The sequence below is a fragment of the Mycteria americana genome, chromosome 3 (genome assembly GCF_035582795.1).
Source record: "Mycteria americana isolate JAX WOST 10 ecotype Jacksonville Zoo and Gardens chromosome 3, USCA_MyAme_1.0, whole genome shotgun sequence".
NCBI classification, from domain to species: Eukaryota; Metazoa; Chordata; class Aves; order Ciconiiformes; family Ciconiidae; genus Mycteria; species Mycteria americana.
The window spans coordinates 88,620,455-88,636,090 of NC_134367.1; the positions used below are offsets into that span (position 1 = coordinate 88,620,455).

Here is a 15,636-nt window from a genome sequence, read left to right on the forward strand (position 1 = left end):
GTATCAAGTAACTTCAGAGTAGCACATTTTTGTATCATCATATACAGGCTCTTATTTCAATTCCGGTATTTGTCAGAGAAGTACCACACCAACAACCACACATTTTTGAAATTCCAGTTCAACAACAACTGAAAAAACAGTTTGTATCATTGACATTGTAGCATAAACATATTCTGCTCATTCGTATGTCTTCCATTTTCCTTTTATTTGAACAAAGCAAAAAAAGGAGAAAAATCTATCTTTTAAAATTACACAGCTCAACTGGCAGATTAACAATGTAAAACAGTTGGGGAAAAAAAAGACTTTATCAAAATAGAAGGGGTTTATAGCAACAAGTAAATTCTTACACAAGTACTGAGATAAAATCAGCTTCTGTATATAAAACAACTTAAGTCAAATTGAGTTTCACTACTGAGTAAGATAAATTCATTTTCTAAAATCATCCCCAAAGTGTTGATCATTACAGGAACAGGACTGGGTTTAGAGAAAACTGTTCCAATTGAATTCCTAGTACTCGCTTTCTCCGCAAGCTGGTTTGGCTCAGTGTTTTAATGCTATTTTAATTTTCTTAGATATCGCTTTAAAAATAAGTTTGAAAAAGATTTCTACTGAAACACAAACAATCAGAAAGTAGATTTTTGCTATGAGTCCCTTCCAATCACTTCATTTTCCTATTTCCATAAAACAACTTTTCAATAAAAGGTAGAAATAAAAGGACAATTCAGGACAAACTTCCATTACGTTTTCTCACGTTATCTTAAGTCATACACCTACTTTTCTCTTGAAGGCCCAGGAAGAAAAAAGGAAAGGAAAAGATTTGGACATTTACATAATAAAAGAAAAATCTTTGCTGAGTTTAGGTTGGTTTGCAAAATTTATTTTTGGTCCACTGACAAATTATTACTGAAAAACAAAAGATTAAGTACGTACACCTAGTTCAGAATAATCATTTGTATTAACACAAAAAGTTGCAAAGAAAAACATGACTAACTTCAGAGAGCAGCAGTCCTATGACTATCAGTTGAAACCACCTTGCAGAAGCCAGATTATTCAATATCATATAAAGACATACCTTTTTATCGTATACATCCTGCCAGTTTACTCCAGCAAAGAAACTATGACGCATGATTTCTTTTGCATCATCAGGGCCTCCACCAAGTCTAAAGAGAGTGGGAAAAAAAATCATATTAAACAAGCGTTACTCTTAAAGGGAGATTAAGTTATTGTAATGGTTGGAAGAGTGACCATTTGTTTTTGACTATCTGGGAACAATTCTCACCCATTTAGTATGTAATTCTCACCTGTTCAACATGAATTCAGGTGATCTTGAGAGAAAATGTGATAGCAGAAGTATCCACGCCATGGTCTATTTTATTACAGGGTTCATTACTGTCCATTATGAGCTTTTTAAACAATTCATTCATTTTAAAAACACACTTTAGTTTTCTTGAAAGACCAACTAATGTTCTGGCACTATTAAAAACCCAAACCAACCCAACAATGCTGACATAAAATTTTGCCAAGGAGGTGCCAGGCACTGAATCAGTAATGACTCACACATCATTTTTATACAGTGTTCACTGCTGTTGCATCTGGGTGCTGTAACAATTAACCAATTACCATAAAATAGTCTCAATCTGAGTCAATTAGTATAAATTAATAAATTGTAGGCCTGCTGAGAAGGTTATTTAAAGGCCATTGTAAATAACCACACTATTCACTGTTGCCCATAGCTTGCCAAAGCCAGATTCTGGCAAATCATCTTAGGAAGTGAATTCCACCTACTATGGGTGAACTTGCCCAAGGTGATTTGAGCTCATGGAAGTGGTCACTGCTGCCAAAAGAGGAGGGTCCCACCCCTGCCCATACCTCTCCCCTCACTTGCATCTACAGCATCATTCCCACTGACGACTGTGAGCGGAGTCAGCTCACTAACCTGGAAGAAAACTAACCCCGCAATGAGAAAACAAGAATGAACTGGCTGGTTTTTGTGGCATTAGCAAGTAAAATTTGACTCAACAAGTTCAGTGAACTCCCTTGAGCTGCTGCTGTTGGTGGAGAAACACACACATACAGTGAAGGGAATCTCTGCCCCTTTCAACAGCACGTGGACTTTCAGGACTGCTCAGCTCTCATCTAATTTCTTCCTGAGACCAGCTATCCTACTGGTCTAACAGAAAGAAGCTGCAACAGAAAAAAAGCTTATCTTAACTGAACAAGCAGCCCATACATCTTAAATATTGACAAGAAGAGTGACACAAGTAGTTTGTGTTTCATTAAAAGGAACCGCTAAAGATATAAAGACAAATTTTAAAAGCAACCTTTTAAGTAAGATAAATGCCTCTCTAAAGCATTTCATTTATTGCAAGGAGCAATAACTCCCACAACCAAAAAGAAAAATTTGGATTGGTATTACCCTGCTGCCAAATTACAAAAATATTCTGGACTACTATCTCAGTCTTGCAGTAAATGGGTATAAAGTTATTTCCAAGCTGTATTCCTCTTTGTTTCTCAACTACTCATTGTAAAATTCTGTACATCTCTGCTAAGCATCCCAGTTAGCCCGCAGTCTCCAGACTTCTCTCAATATCTTCCCATCCAGCTGCTCAGAGAAAAGCTGAGTTGCAGTTAACCTCTGTGCTCCCACCCTATTTAGCATTAGCTAGCATCAGAACTTGAATATGAATAAGCTTGTAAATGTAAGTCTGTAATAAACACTACTGTCTGCAAAGATTAATTAGAAGGAAGTATCTTTCCAATTCTAAAGGTTAATATATTTGATGGGTCAGATTGTTTGGAGGTTAAAATGCATTAGGAGTTGCTACAGAAACAAATTTTTACTTTACTCTCCATGTATTTGGTTGGTTGGTCACAGTTTGCCTTTACTGCATATAGTAAATTCAGTTAAAGAGGCATTCTGGGCAGCAGCAGAAAGGCTGACCGCTTGTGCTGTCCTGGCTGCTGCACTTGGCTGCGTGCAGGCAAATCCCTCAGAGAGACATGGCAACCAGTCCTGCCCTGAGTGCCAGCGAGCAATGCCCACTACTGAAAACTTCTTGAGAACAAACTGAGGATGCAGGAGGACTAGAGAAGACAGACAGACAGACAGAAGAATGCCTGCAGCCTTAAAACATGCCAAGAGACTAACAAGAACAACAGAGAGATTGGGGAAAAGAGGGGACCTACAGACAAATCTCACCGATTTACAAAGACAGAGATTTGTTTTAGAACCAGAGGGGACTGGACACTGCTAGTCTAGTGCAGGAGCCACCAGAAAATGGCTCTCCTAGGCAACAGTGCCAGTGGGAAAAGCCCACCACAAAAGGGCACAGGCAGCACCTGAGCGATGCTTGCTTTCAAACCACTGTATTTAAATGTCACTTAGATGTATTCTTTAACAAGTTTCTAGTTTACATGGTCTAATATGTGATCTATTTATGTGCCCTAATAAAATTTATCTGTGGCTGTCTATACATGTCTTCTGGCACATTCACTTCCAGGAAAAAGTGGTATAGACCCCATGAGACATTACAGCCAACTCAGGGTTAAGTCATACTCTGAAAAACGATTTAGAGCTTTCCCTTTGTTCCAGTACACAATGTAAATCTGAAAGGATCTTATGTTTTCTGTGAATGATTAAAAAAGTGTTCTCCTCCACATGCTTTTTCCCCTTTTGCTTGTTAAACTCATTTTGTGTATCGTTGCTGTATCGTTGCTGTATTGAAAAAGTGGAAATTTGAGACAGTATGGCTGCATATGGCCCTTTCCTGTGACTGACAGGTCCTTCAGCCAGGAAGACCAGGCACCACTGACCCAGTATAATTAGACTATTTATTACACCCGTATACCCAAGTAATTTCACTTACCGCTTATTTGGATCCTTTATCAGTAGGCCTGATAGTAATGATTTTGCATCTGCAGACAGAGTTCGAGGAAATTTTATGTCCTCCATTAGTATCAGTTCAAATAGTTTCTCATGATCTTGGTTGTAGAACGGTAATCTTCCACACATCATTTCATACATGACAACTCCTAATCCCCACCAGTCCACTGCACGACCATAGTCATTATCTTCCAACACCTAAGACAGAAACCAAAACCAACTGTAAGGCATGCGCTATTTCAGACACAATCATTTCAGTCTATTTGATGCATCTCTATATGAATGTGTTTCCAAGACTTTATTTTCACAGCATGCTACAAGGACTCCCAGAACCTGGCTCAATACATGCAACTGCAGTACTGACCCACACACCTGAGCTCACTGAAATTCCAGGCATATCGGGGACCATACTCCTAAAAGCAAAATATAAAATTGAGAATGACCTGCTCAAAATGACCATGACTGCATTTTCCCCTTTCCTATGTCCTCAACCATCCCATTTATAGTGTACACAGTTTTAGGAAGAAACCCTTCATCTACGGGCACTACTGCCTCGGTTAGCATTCTTCTGGGAGAAGAAGTGAAATGTCTTCTTGCTCAGTCATTTTCTCTCTCCTTACCCCACCTGTAAGAATAAAGCCTCAAATTTAGAAACACCTTAGTCTTACTAAGATAAGCTTAGCTTCTTTATGATCTTTGTTTATATTAGAAGTCCTCAATGCGCTTCTCCTGACAGTTTCATTAGTAGTTCAAACAGCTGAACTGTGCTAATGCAAAGAAATATGACAATGTTTATATGATACTATGTTTACTATGACACTATGTTTATATGATACTATATGATCACAGGAATATGGTAACATTTATATAATTTGTTAACATAATGCCTCCAATGTTGTGTGCCTAAAAACAACCTACTCCACAGACCTTCTCCCAGCAGCCCCAGAGAATTGGAATAAGGAAGCTAAGCAGCGTGTCTTGACCTTAATACACCTTCATATTAAACTGTAGAAATGGAGACAACATAACAGCAGCATACACCCTTAATGAAACCATAAGCAATAAAGACACTGAAGGTTACTGAATATGTACATATATAATTCCAATTTCTGTGAATTTCTAGAAGATCATACCCTTTCACTCAAAAAAGATAGAACAGTTAGTTAATAAATGGTAATACAGAAGGCACTACAACTGTATGTGCCAAATTGCTGATATTTGCTGCAGAAAGATCTATTAAAAAGGCAAAAACCTCAAAACAAGAAATTAGACTTAAATAATAAACAGTTAGAAAGATCAAAGAAATGCAACTGATACAGTTGGACTATATTTATAAAGAATTAAATACTTCTTTATAAAGAATTGTTTCTGTATCATTAAAAGGCAGATTCTGAAAGGCAGCACAACTGATTTAAAAAACAAACAAACAAACACCCAACTAATCCACAGAAAACAAAATACTTTTTACAACACAAAGACGCATGCAATCACCACCACCGAGAGCTCAGCCAGATTCAAACCCTAAGTAGACACACAGAAACGGTCACTTAGATATACAGTAGTGAAAATCTGGTGATGTGCAGTAAAGCCTTCAGGCTTTAATGAATAAGGCAACCTCCAACAGATCAGAAATAACCTTTTTCCCTGTGTACATTATCTTGTGATTGTCTAGAAAGTGTAAGATGACTTCCAATAATTTCCTCTGAAGCAAGGGCACACATAGTCCTCACCCATCTGGGGACACTAAGTGGCCGCGACCACATCATAGGACACATGCACTACCCTAGCCAGTCCTAACGAGGGGCATCGAGGAGCTCGTTTACCTGCCTTTCCTTTTTCTCCCCAGTAAATCCAACCCTGCTCTGAAGTATCTGGTACATGCTATTAGCAGAAACAAAATGCAATCTGATTCAGTATGGCAATTTTGACAATCCCACAGTAATTAATGCATTCACAGTCCTAGTTTTCACTGTCCTTAAGGATTAGTAGTAGAAACATGATGAAAAGAAGTGTATTACAAATCCCTCTTGTGTATATAAGATTAAAAAATCATAAATATTAACACATTAACACATACTATTTACAACTGTGCCAAAACACACAGACTCGTTACATCATTGATATTTCCAAATAGAGAGTGAAATTTTGGAAAGTGTAAAATACAACAAATTATCTGAATAAGTACATATGACAAAACTAACTAAAATAACTCCTGCATTTTAAAATTAATTAAATGTTTTATGAGTTTGAGCATATTGCAAGCTATTTGCTGAAAAAATGTATATGAAATCTGTGACGCTTGTCTTTAAATCACTGTTTCTTCTGCCACAGAATAAAAGCATTATATATTTTTCTAGTATATTTATTAGCACTGTTACCATTTCTCCTATTTGTACAGCGAGCTACTCTTTTCTTTTGAAGCTAGTAAAATATATAAAATTGCGAGGCAGTGGTAGATTCCTTTTACCAAGTAAGTTGAGGTGTGGTTTGCATGTGTGATTTATAAAAGAAGGCAACGGGAAGATAAAATGTATCATTCTCTGAACAAGGCAAATCACATGGCCAATAGCTAAAGCGAACTGTATCTAGGGCTTTACCTAATGTATGCAGGACTTTACCTAATAATAATAAAAAGTATGAGCAACCTTTTGCTGCATTCCCACAACAGCAACAAAACAGTGGTACAAAAAAAGAGCCAAATGTGATTTTTAACCTCTTTTTACATAAAATCATAAAAAAGCATAAAAGCTGGATTAACTGCCTCCCGAACCCGCATATCACCAGCCGGGTTCTCATCCCCAGCTGGCAAAACTGGCAACTCTTTATTTTTGTTTAAATACCTGGTTTACAGCCAGCCAGACAAGCAAGAGCATCAAAAGGGTTTCATTTAGGCAAAAGGAAAACAGCCTGAAAATAGTGTAAATAAAGCAAAATGCATCTCAACTTATTTTAATATAAATGTAATAAAATTGTGCATAATGCATTCACAGTAAATAGACACAATTATTTTCTTTAAGTGATTTCTACTCCTCATGGTGTTAAGAATCTCTAGGATTTGTAGACTGTGACAAATCAATGGAAGTGCTGGAGTCCAGCAGCTCCTACAACCAAATCCATACAATTAAGGCAAGCATGAGAACATGTCTATACACACTGCCCCAGCATTACAGAATCCTTTCCAAACAATTCTTGGATTTGAGGGATTTGTTTTTAATTACACTGAACATAGGTCAAGAAAGCTTCAACTCAGTGCTAAAATGAACATGACACACAGCTGCAGGAATTGTACCTATGAATAATTCAATCTTTTGCCTACCACGAAGTGGATACCTGCATTTAGAAATGCCTCCTTTGGCTGTGAGGACTGATACTGCTGTCCCTCCAGTATTTGTGGGGTATCCTTGTATATATGGGGTACCAGCCTAAGCACCTGGCCAGCCACAGACACAGTGGAAAGTCTGATCTCTTGGACTTTGTACACTGCCCTTAAAAGCTGCCTCCGTCATCTCCAGCCAATTCTTGTCCCCCTCTATAAGGACCCACAAATCTGTCTTTAAGCAAATGCACTGTCCTAACAACCCAGTCCCTTCAAGGTCACAGCAGGAAAGGCAGCAGACCCACCAAAACCATTGTAAAGGGCACAAGCTCAACCACTCTGGTATCCATTGTAAAGTAATACATTAATATTTCCTAAGGGTATCACACAGAAGGATCATATGGAACTCATAAGCTACAGAAAGAGCAGCTACACTGAGTATGTACTACAGTCGGGTGCATTTTCATGAAGTAAAGATGAAGTTACATGCTTTCTTCCACAAAATTTGTTTAAATAGTCAAATCATTCAGATATGTGACTTCCCTGCCTTCATCTGCTTCACACAGCTGCCAAAATCCCAAGCCACCCCATCAAGATCTAGGTGAGGTTTTAGGAGATGAGAACTCCAGCACAATGTGACTTCAGTGAGTGGATAACATTTATAGTCACTCAGCCCTATCTTACACCTCACATCATCACTGTACCCAAGTGACTTCCCAGTGTTGAGTACAGCAGGATGTGGGCTGACTGCAGTTCAGTCGGATGATACCATAGATTATGGGAAATAAAACTCCAAAAATGACCACCACTTTTATTACTTGAGGGAATTTTAACTCCATTTGCTTTTAGGGCTCTAGTTCAACAACTGGTTCTTTCAGAGGCAGTGCCAGCCTAACTCACACTCTTGTTCCTGTTCCCTCACCACAACTTCCCTTACCTTGCCAAAACTATGCAACACGCTACATCAGAGTAGACCAGTACTAAGAAAAAAAGGAAAAAGAAAGTTTCACCCTAGGTTATTTTTCACCTGAATCAAGTTTTCTGACCTAAGCCACTCAATTGCCACAGGAACAGTTGTAGTAGCACAAGGGGGATACAATACCAAGGCAGGCAGCGATCAGATGCGGCATTGCTGCAGAAAGAAATGCTTGTCAAACTCTGCCCTGAAGTTACACCCCAGAAGTTACACTGACTCTACCAGTTATTCCTGCACATACAGACAGCTGCAACAGCCGTGCTCACTTAATGGGAAGATTAAGGGCCTGATTCTCTTCCCAACCTGTATTTCGCTAAAGCTCTCCAGCAGTATAACAGGGTTCCAAAGTGGGCATAAACTCATTGCTGCACTGAAACTACTGCAGCTTTCACAGGCATTGATGCTCCTCTAAAACTTACACCTACACCTGCAGTATGAGGACACAGCCTGGGTTTATGTGGATGCTTTTAAAAAAGCTGCAGAGGTGCTACTGAAGTTTGTATTTTTCCAGTCTTAGATAAATATGCAAGAGATTAAATAACATACACACTTCCTAACGAGCAAGAAACGTTAGCCAGGCATCTGCAGGTATGTTAGTGCTTTTATGGATGTTTTAGAGGCACTGGCCAGTATTACAGTTTCAGCTAAGGGAAAGCTATTTATTTACCTTAAAACTTTCATTTGTATTGTGGTCAAAAGCAACTCGGCTCTTTTTTAAATTTACTGAGATAGTGGGAATAGCCAACTGTAACAAGGGAAAACAAAGTATTCTCTAGTGACTCCACTGTCTCTGCACACTTTGGGGTTTCTGGAGAGTATTATCGGCAATGACCAAGTACACGATGAGATGGTGCTTCATACACAGAGCAAAGACCATCAAGCCCTACAGACAAAATAAAAAATTCAGTTCACAGCCTGAACTTTGCCTTTGTGATGACTAAGACAACACAAACACTGCAGGGCTGCTAAGACTGCAGTAATTCAATTGTGTTTGCCCCTCACACATAACAATTCATTTTGCTGACAAGTAACTACAGATCAGAAAAGAAAAATATTCATGTATTTGCATTTATTGACAAAAAAAGCAATCTCCTAATAGTATTCCCCACTGCTGAAAAGTCCAGTGTCTTGGACTTGAAAATATTTAAAGAAATCGTTAGTACCACTGGAAGTTTTCTCTTTCCCAGAAAAAAAAATCCATTAAAAAGACTTCCTCCTCTACTTCACCAATGCTTGTAGATTTTAATTTTTAGGTTTTTCAGCCAATACATCTCCAGGTGTCCTTTGCCTTAGGTACGTCACTCCTTTAAGAGCCTAACATACAGTCCATAGAATTTGACATCCATTTAGTTTTGATGGTGAAAACCAGTGAAAAGATATATTTTATTATCTCTCTATTTCTTCAGTAGTTAGAGGTGAAAGTTTTTTGGGAGGCAGCAGCTTGAGACACATCTGCAAACTCTTATTTACAAGGGCTTGGGGCAGAGACTTAGGAAGCAGGCAATTAAATGAGTCAGCCAAAGAGAAGTCGATACAAACACATGCAAGGCTTTTACAAGATTCTGTGAAAATAAATTTTTTTAGGAGGTTAGCCAGCAGTGTAACAGGTGAAGTCTGTGACCATCTTAAGTCAATCATTTATTTCCCCTTGCCTTCCGTGAAACTAGGATTCTCTGAAACTTCACTAATCACAGAATACTGGACAAGGTGTGACTGCCTCGGACACACACAGAGCTGAACATAGAAAATCCCTTAATTCTGTTTTTACTGTATTTTCTTGAAACAAAACATCCTTGATGAGCAGCCTATGGAAGATTTTTGGTTACAAAGCAGAAATTCACACAACCAAGAAATGCAATTCCCACAGACCACTAAATGGTAGTTAGTTGCTGTAACTTCTGAAATCTGCAAACACAGACAAGTTTAGCAATAACCTTGAGCATGAAAGGCTTCATACAATTCATTGTCAATCTTCTACAAAGGGTTATCAGCATTGGGTTTTATCTTTAAAAGAATAATATCAAAATATTGGTTTCATACTTTGTGCTACATAACCAAGGCAACTAACTGGAAAAACAATTACATTTTTGACCTAGTTATGGTTTCTCTTAATACATTAGATATAGATTCTCTCATAGGACATTACAAATAGCTTGTTGTTCAATCAATAATTTTGACAGAGCAGATGGGAAAATATTTAAACATCTAAACAAACTGTCTGCACACCTATGTTGTGAAAGAAAACTGAGAACTTGGATACACCAGTGTACTGTTAATTTAAGGGGAAAAAACTGTTTTCAATTAACCTTACAGTTCAGGTGGAGTGTATGTTCCTTAAGCATTCCTGGTAACCCTTCACACATTTTTATTGCTACAGTTGTTGGTCTGCTAACAAATATTCACCCACGTATTATGCAACAAAAGTTAACAAGTATATTTGCTAGAACTTTCTATCAATTGTGGTAACAACTACAATGAGAAAGTTTATAATCCAACACTAATGAACATGGGTAATACACATATCTTTATAGAAACAGACTTTTATCCAAATGTATGAAAATCCTTCCTGCAGGATTGTATGTTTGCCAAGTATTATACAAATTTAGTTACTAAAACTGTATCTTGGTATGAACAGTGAAAGTATTGCTGCATCAACAGTAAAAAAACACTTGAATAAATACTCATTGCTTTTATTATACAGAGCTGAAAAGACAAAATGCCAAGGTTATAGATACCCTGGGAAATGGATACCTGAGAATTAAGTCAAGGAAGAAAGTTTTCTATTACTGTTCTAATTTTCTACTGTTCTAATTTTTGCAGGTAGTTTTTATCCATTTTGTATCAGGCTTGCACTGCTGTTTTACTTCTGGTCCTAATGCAGACTATCTTCCTAATACATTTTTGTACTAGAGATTTCCCCCGTCTTACCTAGGTTTTTGTTATGCAACCTTAAAAAAAAATAGCAAACTAAAATCTTTTTCATTTGCTGGCACACATTGTGCTGCATCAGAAATGGTACATGCTGGTATAAATGTGAATTAAGCAAAGCCTCCTAGAGTAAAGAGCATGCAATACCAATTAATGCGTTTAAACTCCTACAAGGGACTCTGACTTCAATAGAATTTAAAATATAAAAAAAAAAAAAAAGTTAAGGTATTGCACATGAAAAAAGTATTCTAACAAAGGACTGTAAGAAGTCTATGGTAACCCTGGCAATCAAATAAAAAACCCAAAAACAAAAAATGAAACCAAAAACCCACCAAAAAACTAAATCAAAACAAAAAAAAAACAAGAAAAAAACCCACATCACATTAAAAAGACCCTTCAAAAGTAAATCCTATTCAACGGAAAAAAAAAAAAAACCCACACCAAAAAACAAACCACCACCAAAATAGAAAGCTAAAATAACTCTGTTCTAGAATAATTAATACACACCTTTCATAGAAGGTGGCAAGTAAAAGCAAAAGATTATTTCAGTCTACAGGAAGATGGCACTTGTCTCTTATAACTCTACCAGCTCTACCGTTGGAAGAAAAACTGCAGACCTCTTCATATCTGTATTAATTATCACTGCACTAGCAGTAGTGTCCATAACATACACTGCCATAAGATGCAAGATGTGTAAGTAGTAATAAATAATAATAATACTGTGCTATTTCTTTCTGGTTGCTCATTCTTCCTGAAATGATTTTGAATTTTCACTGATGTTAAACAGCATTTGTTCAGCTTTTGTTTATGCTTCATTACTCTTGGAAAAACTAAAGGCTTTTGCTGAGATGGAAATAATGTTTGCATTGATTAAATGAAAATTAATGAAAAAAGCTTCAAAGATGTTATTGAGACAGTCTTTGTAAGAATTGTCATACTTATTTGTTTTACAAAAAAATGTGGGTTTTATTAGAAAATTGCTCTCTGCTTTAAAGTTCTGGTTTGAATATAACAGTTTATTTGTGGGCAGCGTGGAGCTAATCTGTTTTCTAGTCTTTTGTTTGTTTTATTATTTTTGCATATTTGTTACATCTTTCCCCTTGAGAAGTCTGATACTGCATGTGGACAATTAGTTTTTGTGTCTGGTGAGATTAACCAGATTGCATGAAAATTCAAATTCTTGTTATATCATTGGTTATCTGGCTTCAGGAGAAAGTCTAACTCTTGTGCTAATTTATCTGTTGTTGCAGCAACTCTTCTGTATGTGTAACTGAGCAATGCTTTCATACCCCTATCTAAATGCCACGCATCTTTTGATCTTGGTACTGGTTATTGCCAATAAATGATGTTCTGCTCTGGATACCCTGCCTTGTCCACATTCCATCATGTTCATCTCAGGGCCTGCTGGCAATGCCAAGCTGACAAAAATGCCCAAATTCAAATCACTAGCATTTTTGATGACTTAGGAGCATAAGATGACACACTGTAGTACACTAAAATATAATAAGTGATAACAAAACAGAAAAAAGACCACATTTGAATTTTCACAAGGTGCTAGCATTTCAAGATAAAACAACTTTTTGTATTTCCATTTCCTTTCAATGTAAAAAAATAATTTGGTACTTGGAATTCTAGTGTAAAAGAGAAAATTCCATATTGTGAGTCTCCCATAAATCAGAAGGGAAAATATTTTCAGGCATAAATGGTATTCCTCCTCACACCCCCCACTGGTCCTCACCCAGAAATAAAATGTAGCCAAATATACAACAGACAGCTGTTCAAGAGCACACGCCAACACTAAACCACATTTCCACAGGTAAAATAAATTCTATTGTGCCTCTGCTAAGAACAAGATTATACATGAAGCATCTAGGTAAACAGAGAGTAAATAAACTTGAACTATCCTTTTGAAGCCAAAAGAAAATTAGTTAAGCAAAGCACAACAACGTAAACAGTGTTTGGGTACGGAGCAAACTAACTATACTTTCAGGAAAATGAGTTATCAGAAGTTGGGGCTTTTAGGTTTTAAGCAAAAGCCAGCAACCAAAAGCAAAGCATTCTGCCTCACCAGAGGCAGAATAATGTCTCATATTATAGGTTAAGACAAACACCTACTCAAATATAAAAAGAAAATATAATTATGGCATCAGTGTTGGTAGCAGACTTAGCAATTAAATATTCGTAAGATTAGATACTTTTTATTTTACGGAATAAAATACATCTCATCACTGAAATTTTTAAAAAGGAATCTTTTTTTGTTTATATAACTCAATAGATAGGAATGTTAAGACTCCATTAAACTAATGCAAATGAATAAGCAAATCTTCAATCCTCATAGTAGGGTAGGTCCTTGGATGTGGTGGTCCACGCACAAAAGATGGTATTTTTTTGTTGATTATACCTTCTCTGCTTACTTAGCTTTACATTTGCCTATATGACAAAGAGGTAATGCTGCCTGTTACAGATTAGCTCTAGTCATACGGGTATCCCCTTACACACATAATTTATTTACTGTTGTAATAGGAGGGTTAAAAATCTTTCTTGTGACATCACAAGAAAAATATTTTATCACAACCTGTAACACTACCAATATGTCACATTAAAGAATGACCCTTTTGACAGCATTCTTTGAGCATGGAACACAACTGATTTGAATACATCATTTTAAAAGGAAGAAAGAATATAACTACCACCTTTCCAAGTCTCTGGCTGATAAAAACTAATGTTCTATCCTTGGACAAAACACTATATGACATACTTTCCTAAATATATACTGCACACTCATAAGTTCCATTTCTTTTTATCAGTAAAGTTTTTTTGGGTGGTTTTTGGTTGGGTTTTTTTTTTTTTTTTTTTGGCGGGGGGGCACTCTATTTTGTTCATTCTAACTTGGCGATCAAAGAATTTTTATTTTTACACTATTACAGAAGTGCATTTTTCTAGGTTTCCAAAACCACCTTATTCAACCTTCCCCATCTGTCACCATCTGCTTCTTTTTAGCATGTACTTTTTGTGTGATCACATAAGCATGTGAAAAATAACTAACATTCAGATGATTGTCTGCTGGTACATTTGAGGACTGGGCATAATAAAAGTGAACTGCCAAAACGTACTTAACACTTCTAATTTTGTTGGGTCTTGCATGTAAGCTACATTTGATTTTCAAACTGTTTTACAGTTGGAAAGTTGATCAGGTACTCTAACTCAACAGTAAAACTGAGACTACATAATTAGCTCAGCACTAAAAAGATTATATTCAAAGAGAGGAACAAAACCCAGAAATACATCCACACGAGTTCACACATCCATCTTGACTGAGTCTGTCTCCACAATGTTGCCTGAGGCACAGGATAAGATGCCACAAGCAGCCTACTTCTGGACAGTCACAGCCTGTGTCTTCTCTCCAAGCTACCACAGGACAAGGAATAAAGGACTCTCATAATTACAAGGGTGTGTGAAATCTCATGGAAATGCTGGAGAAGCAAAGACAGTAAGTCAAGGGCAGAAATGCATAGAAATGCAATGCAATTCCTTAACAATGCAGCAGCAGATACTGCTTCTAGGTGCAAAGTAACTGGAAATTGCCATCAAGGCACAAAAGCTGAATGGTGGAGGTGTCTGTTTCCAGAACTCTATCATGCTTCAGCACAGCGCTTCTACTTGTAAATGCGCTTCTTAATACAGTTTTAATGTAAAAAGAACAAAACGGGTCTAAAGTTAGAGAAACAAACTTAGCTCCCACCCTCCAAAAATACATTGACCTCACTCAAAGAGAATTTCATATACAAAATTCTTTGTCTTGTTAGAGCACCACTACAGGCCTCCCAGGTCTTTAGCAAAACCACTATGAACCAGAATACCAATATATTTGTATCAACACAGACAATATGGTGGAGTGTCTCATTATCCTTTCCCTAAAAAAAGAATTAACAGAAGTGAAGAAAATAAAAAGAAGCCCAATAACAAGAGGAACTACCCCTTCCCCTAAATAAACCCAAAAAGCCACCAATAATCAATCTTCATTAATGCTCACCAGAGGTAACCAAATATGAGTAAGAACTTGCTCTTTAGAGCATCATGGAAGACCGAGCCTAAACAAAGTTTCTTTTCTACTGTCTGTCCTTACACTATTGTTCCAACTCTTAGAAGTTCATACTGGTCTTAAAGCCTTGTGAATGCAGATGCCATCCACCAATATCTTCACAGCTGCTTTCCCTTAATCTGTGCCATTTTCCACAAATTCCCTTTTCCCCATTTACCTTTTCTATCCAGTAGTTCTAGAAGTGGAAAATAACGGCACATACCTATTATTTATATAAAAGTTGCAGAGAATTTCAAAAAGTACATTTCTTTGATGCCTCAATTATCTTTACATTAAAATGAAATTTAAAGGAAAAGGAGATAAAAAGGAAACTGCATAAGCCACAACAAAAATTATTCTATCCCTCAGTTCCTCTATATTCCTAACCAAACAACTCTCCAGCAAGCTCCTCTTCATTTTAAGTTGCTCTTCTACTTCTTCTGCCTTTTGTG

At 37.0% G+C, this 15,636-nt stretch overlaps 1 protein-coding gene across 4 annotated transcripts in view; it reads right to left on the minus strand.

Moving 5' to 3' along the window:
• AKT3 (AKT serine/threonine kinase 3) overlaps nt 1–15,636 on the minus strand; it is a 284,305-nt gene that overhangs the window by 143,009 nt on the left and 125,660 nt on the right. For all 4 annotated transcript variants that reach the window (XR_012774795.1, XM_075496022.1, XM_075496023.1 and 1 more), the window contains exons 11-12: nt 3,867–4,081; nt 1,073–1,160 (exon numbers count right to left, since the gene is read on the minus strand). Coding sequence is in view for 3 of the 4 variants with exons in the window: in XM_075496022.1 (XP_075352137.1) it covers nt 1,073–1,160; nt 3,867–4,081 (303 nt within the window). In the remaining variant the exon portion in view is untranslated. The remainder of the gene's footprint in view (nt 1–1,072; nt 1,161–3,866; nt 4,082–15,636) is intronic.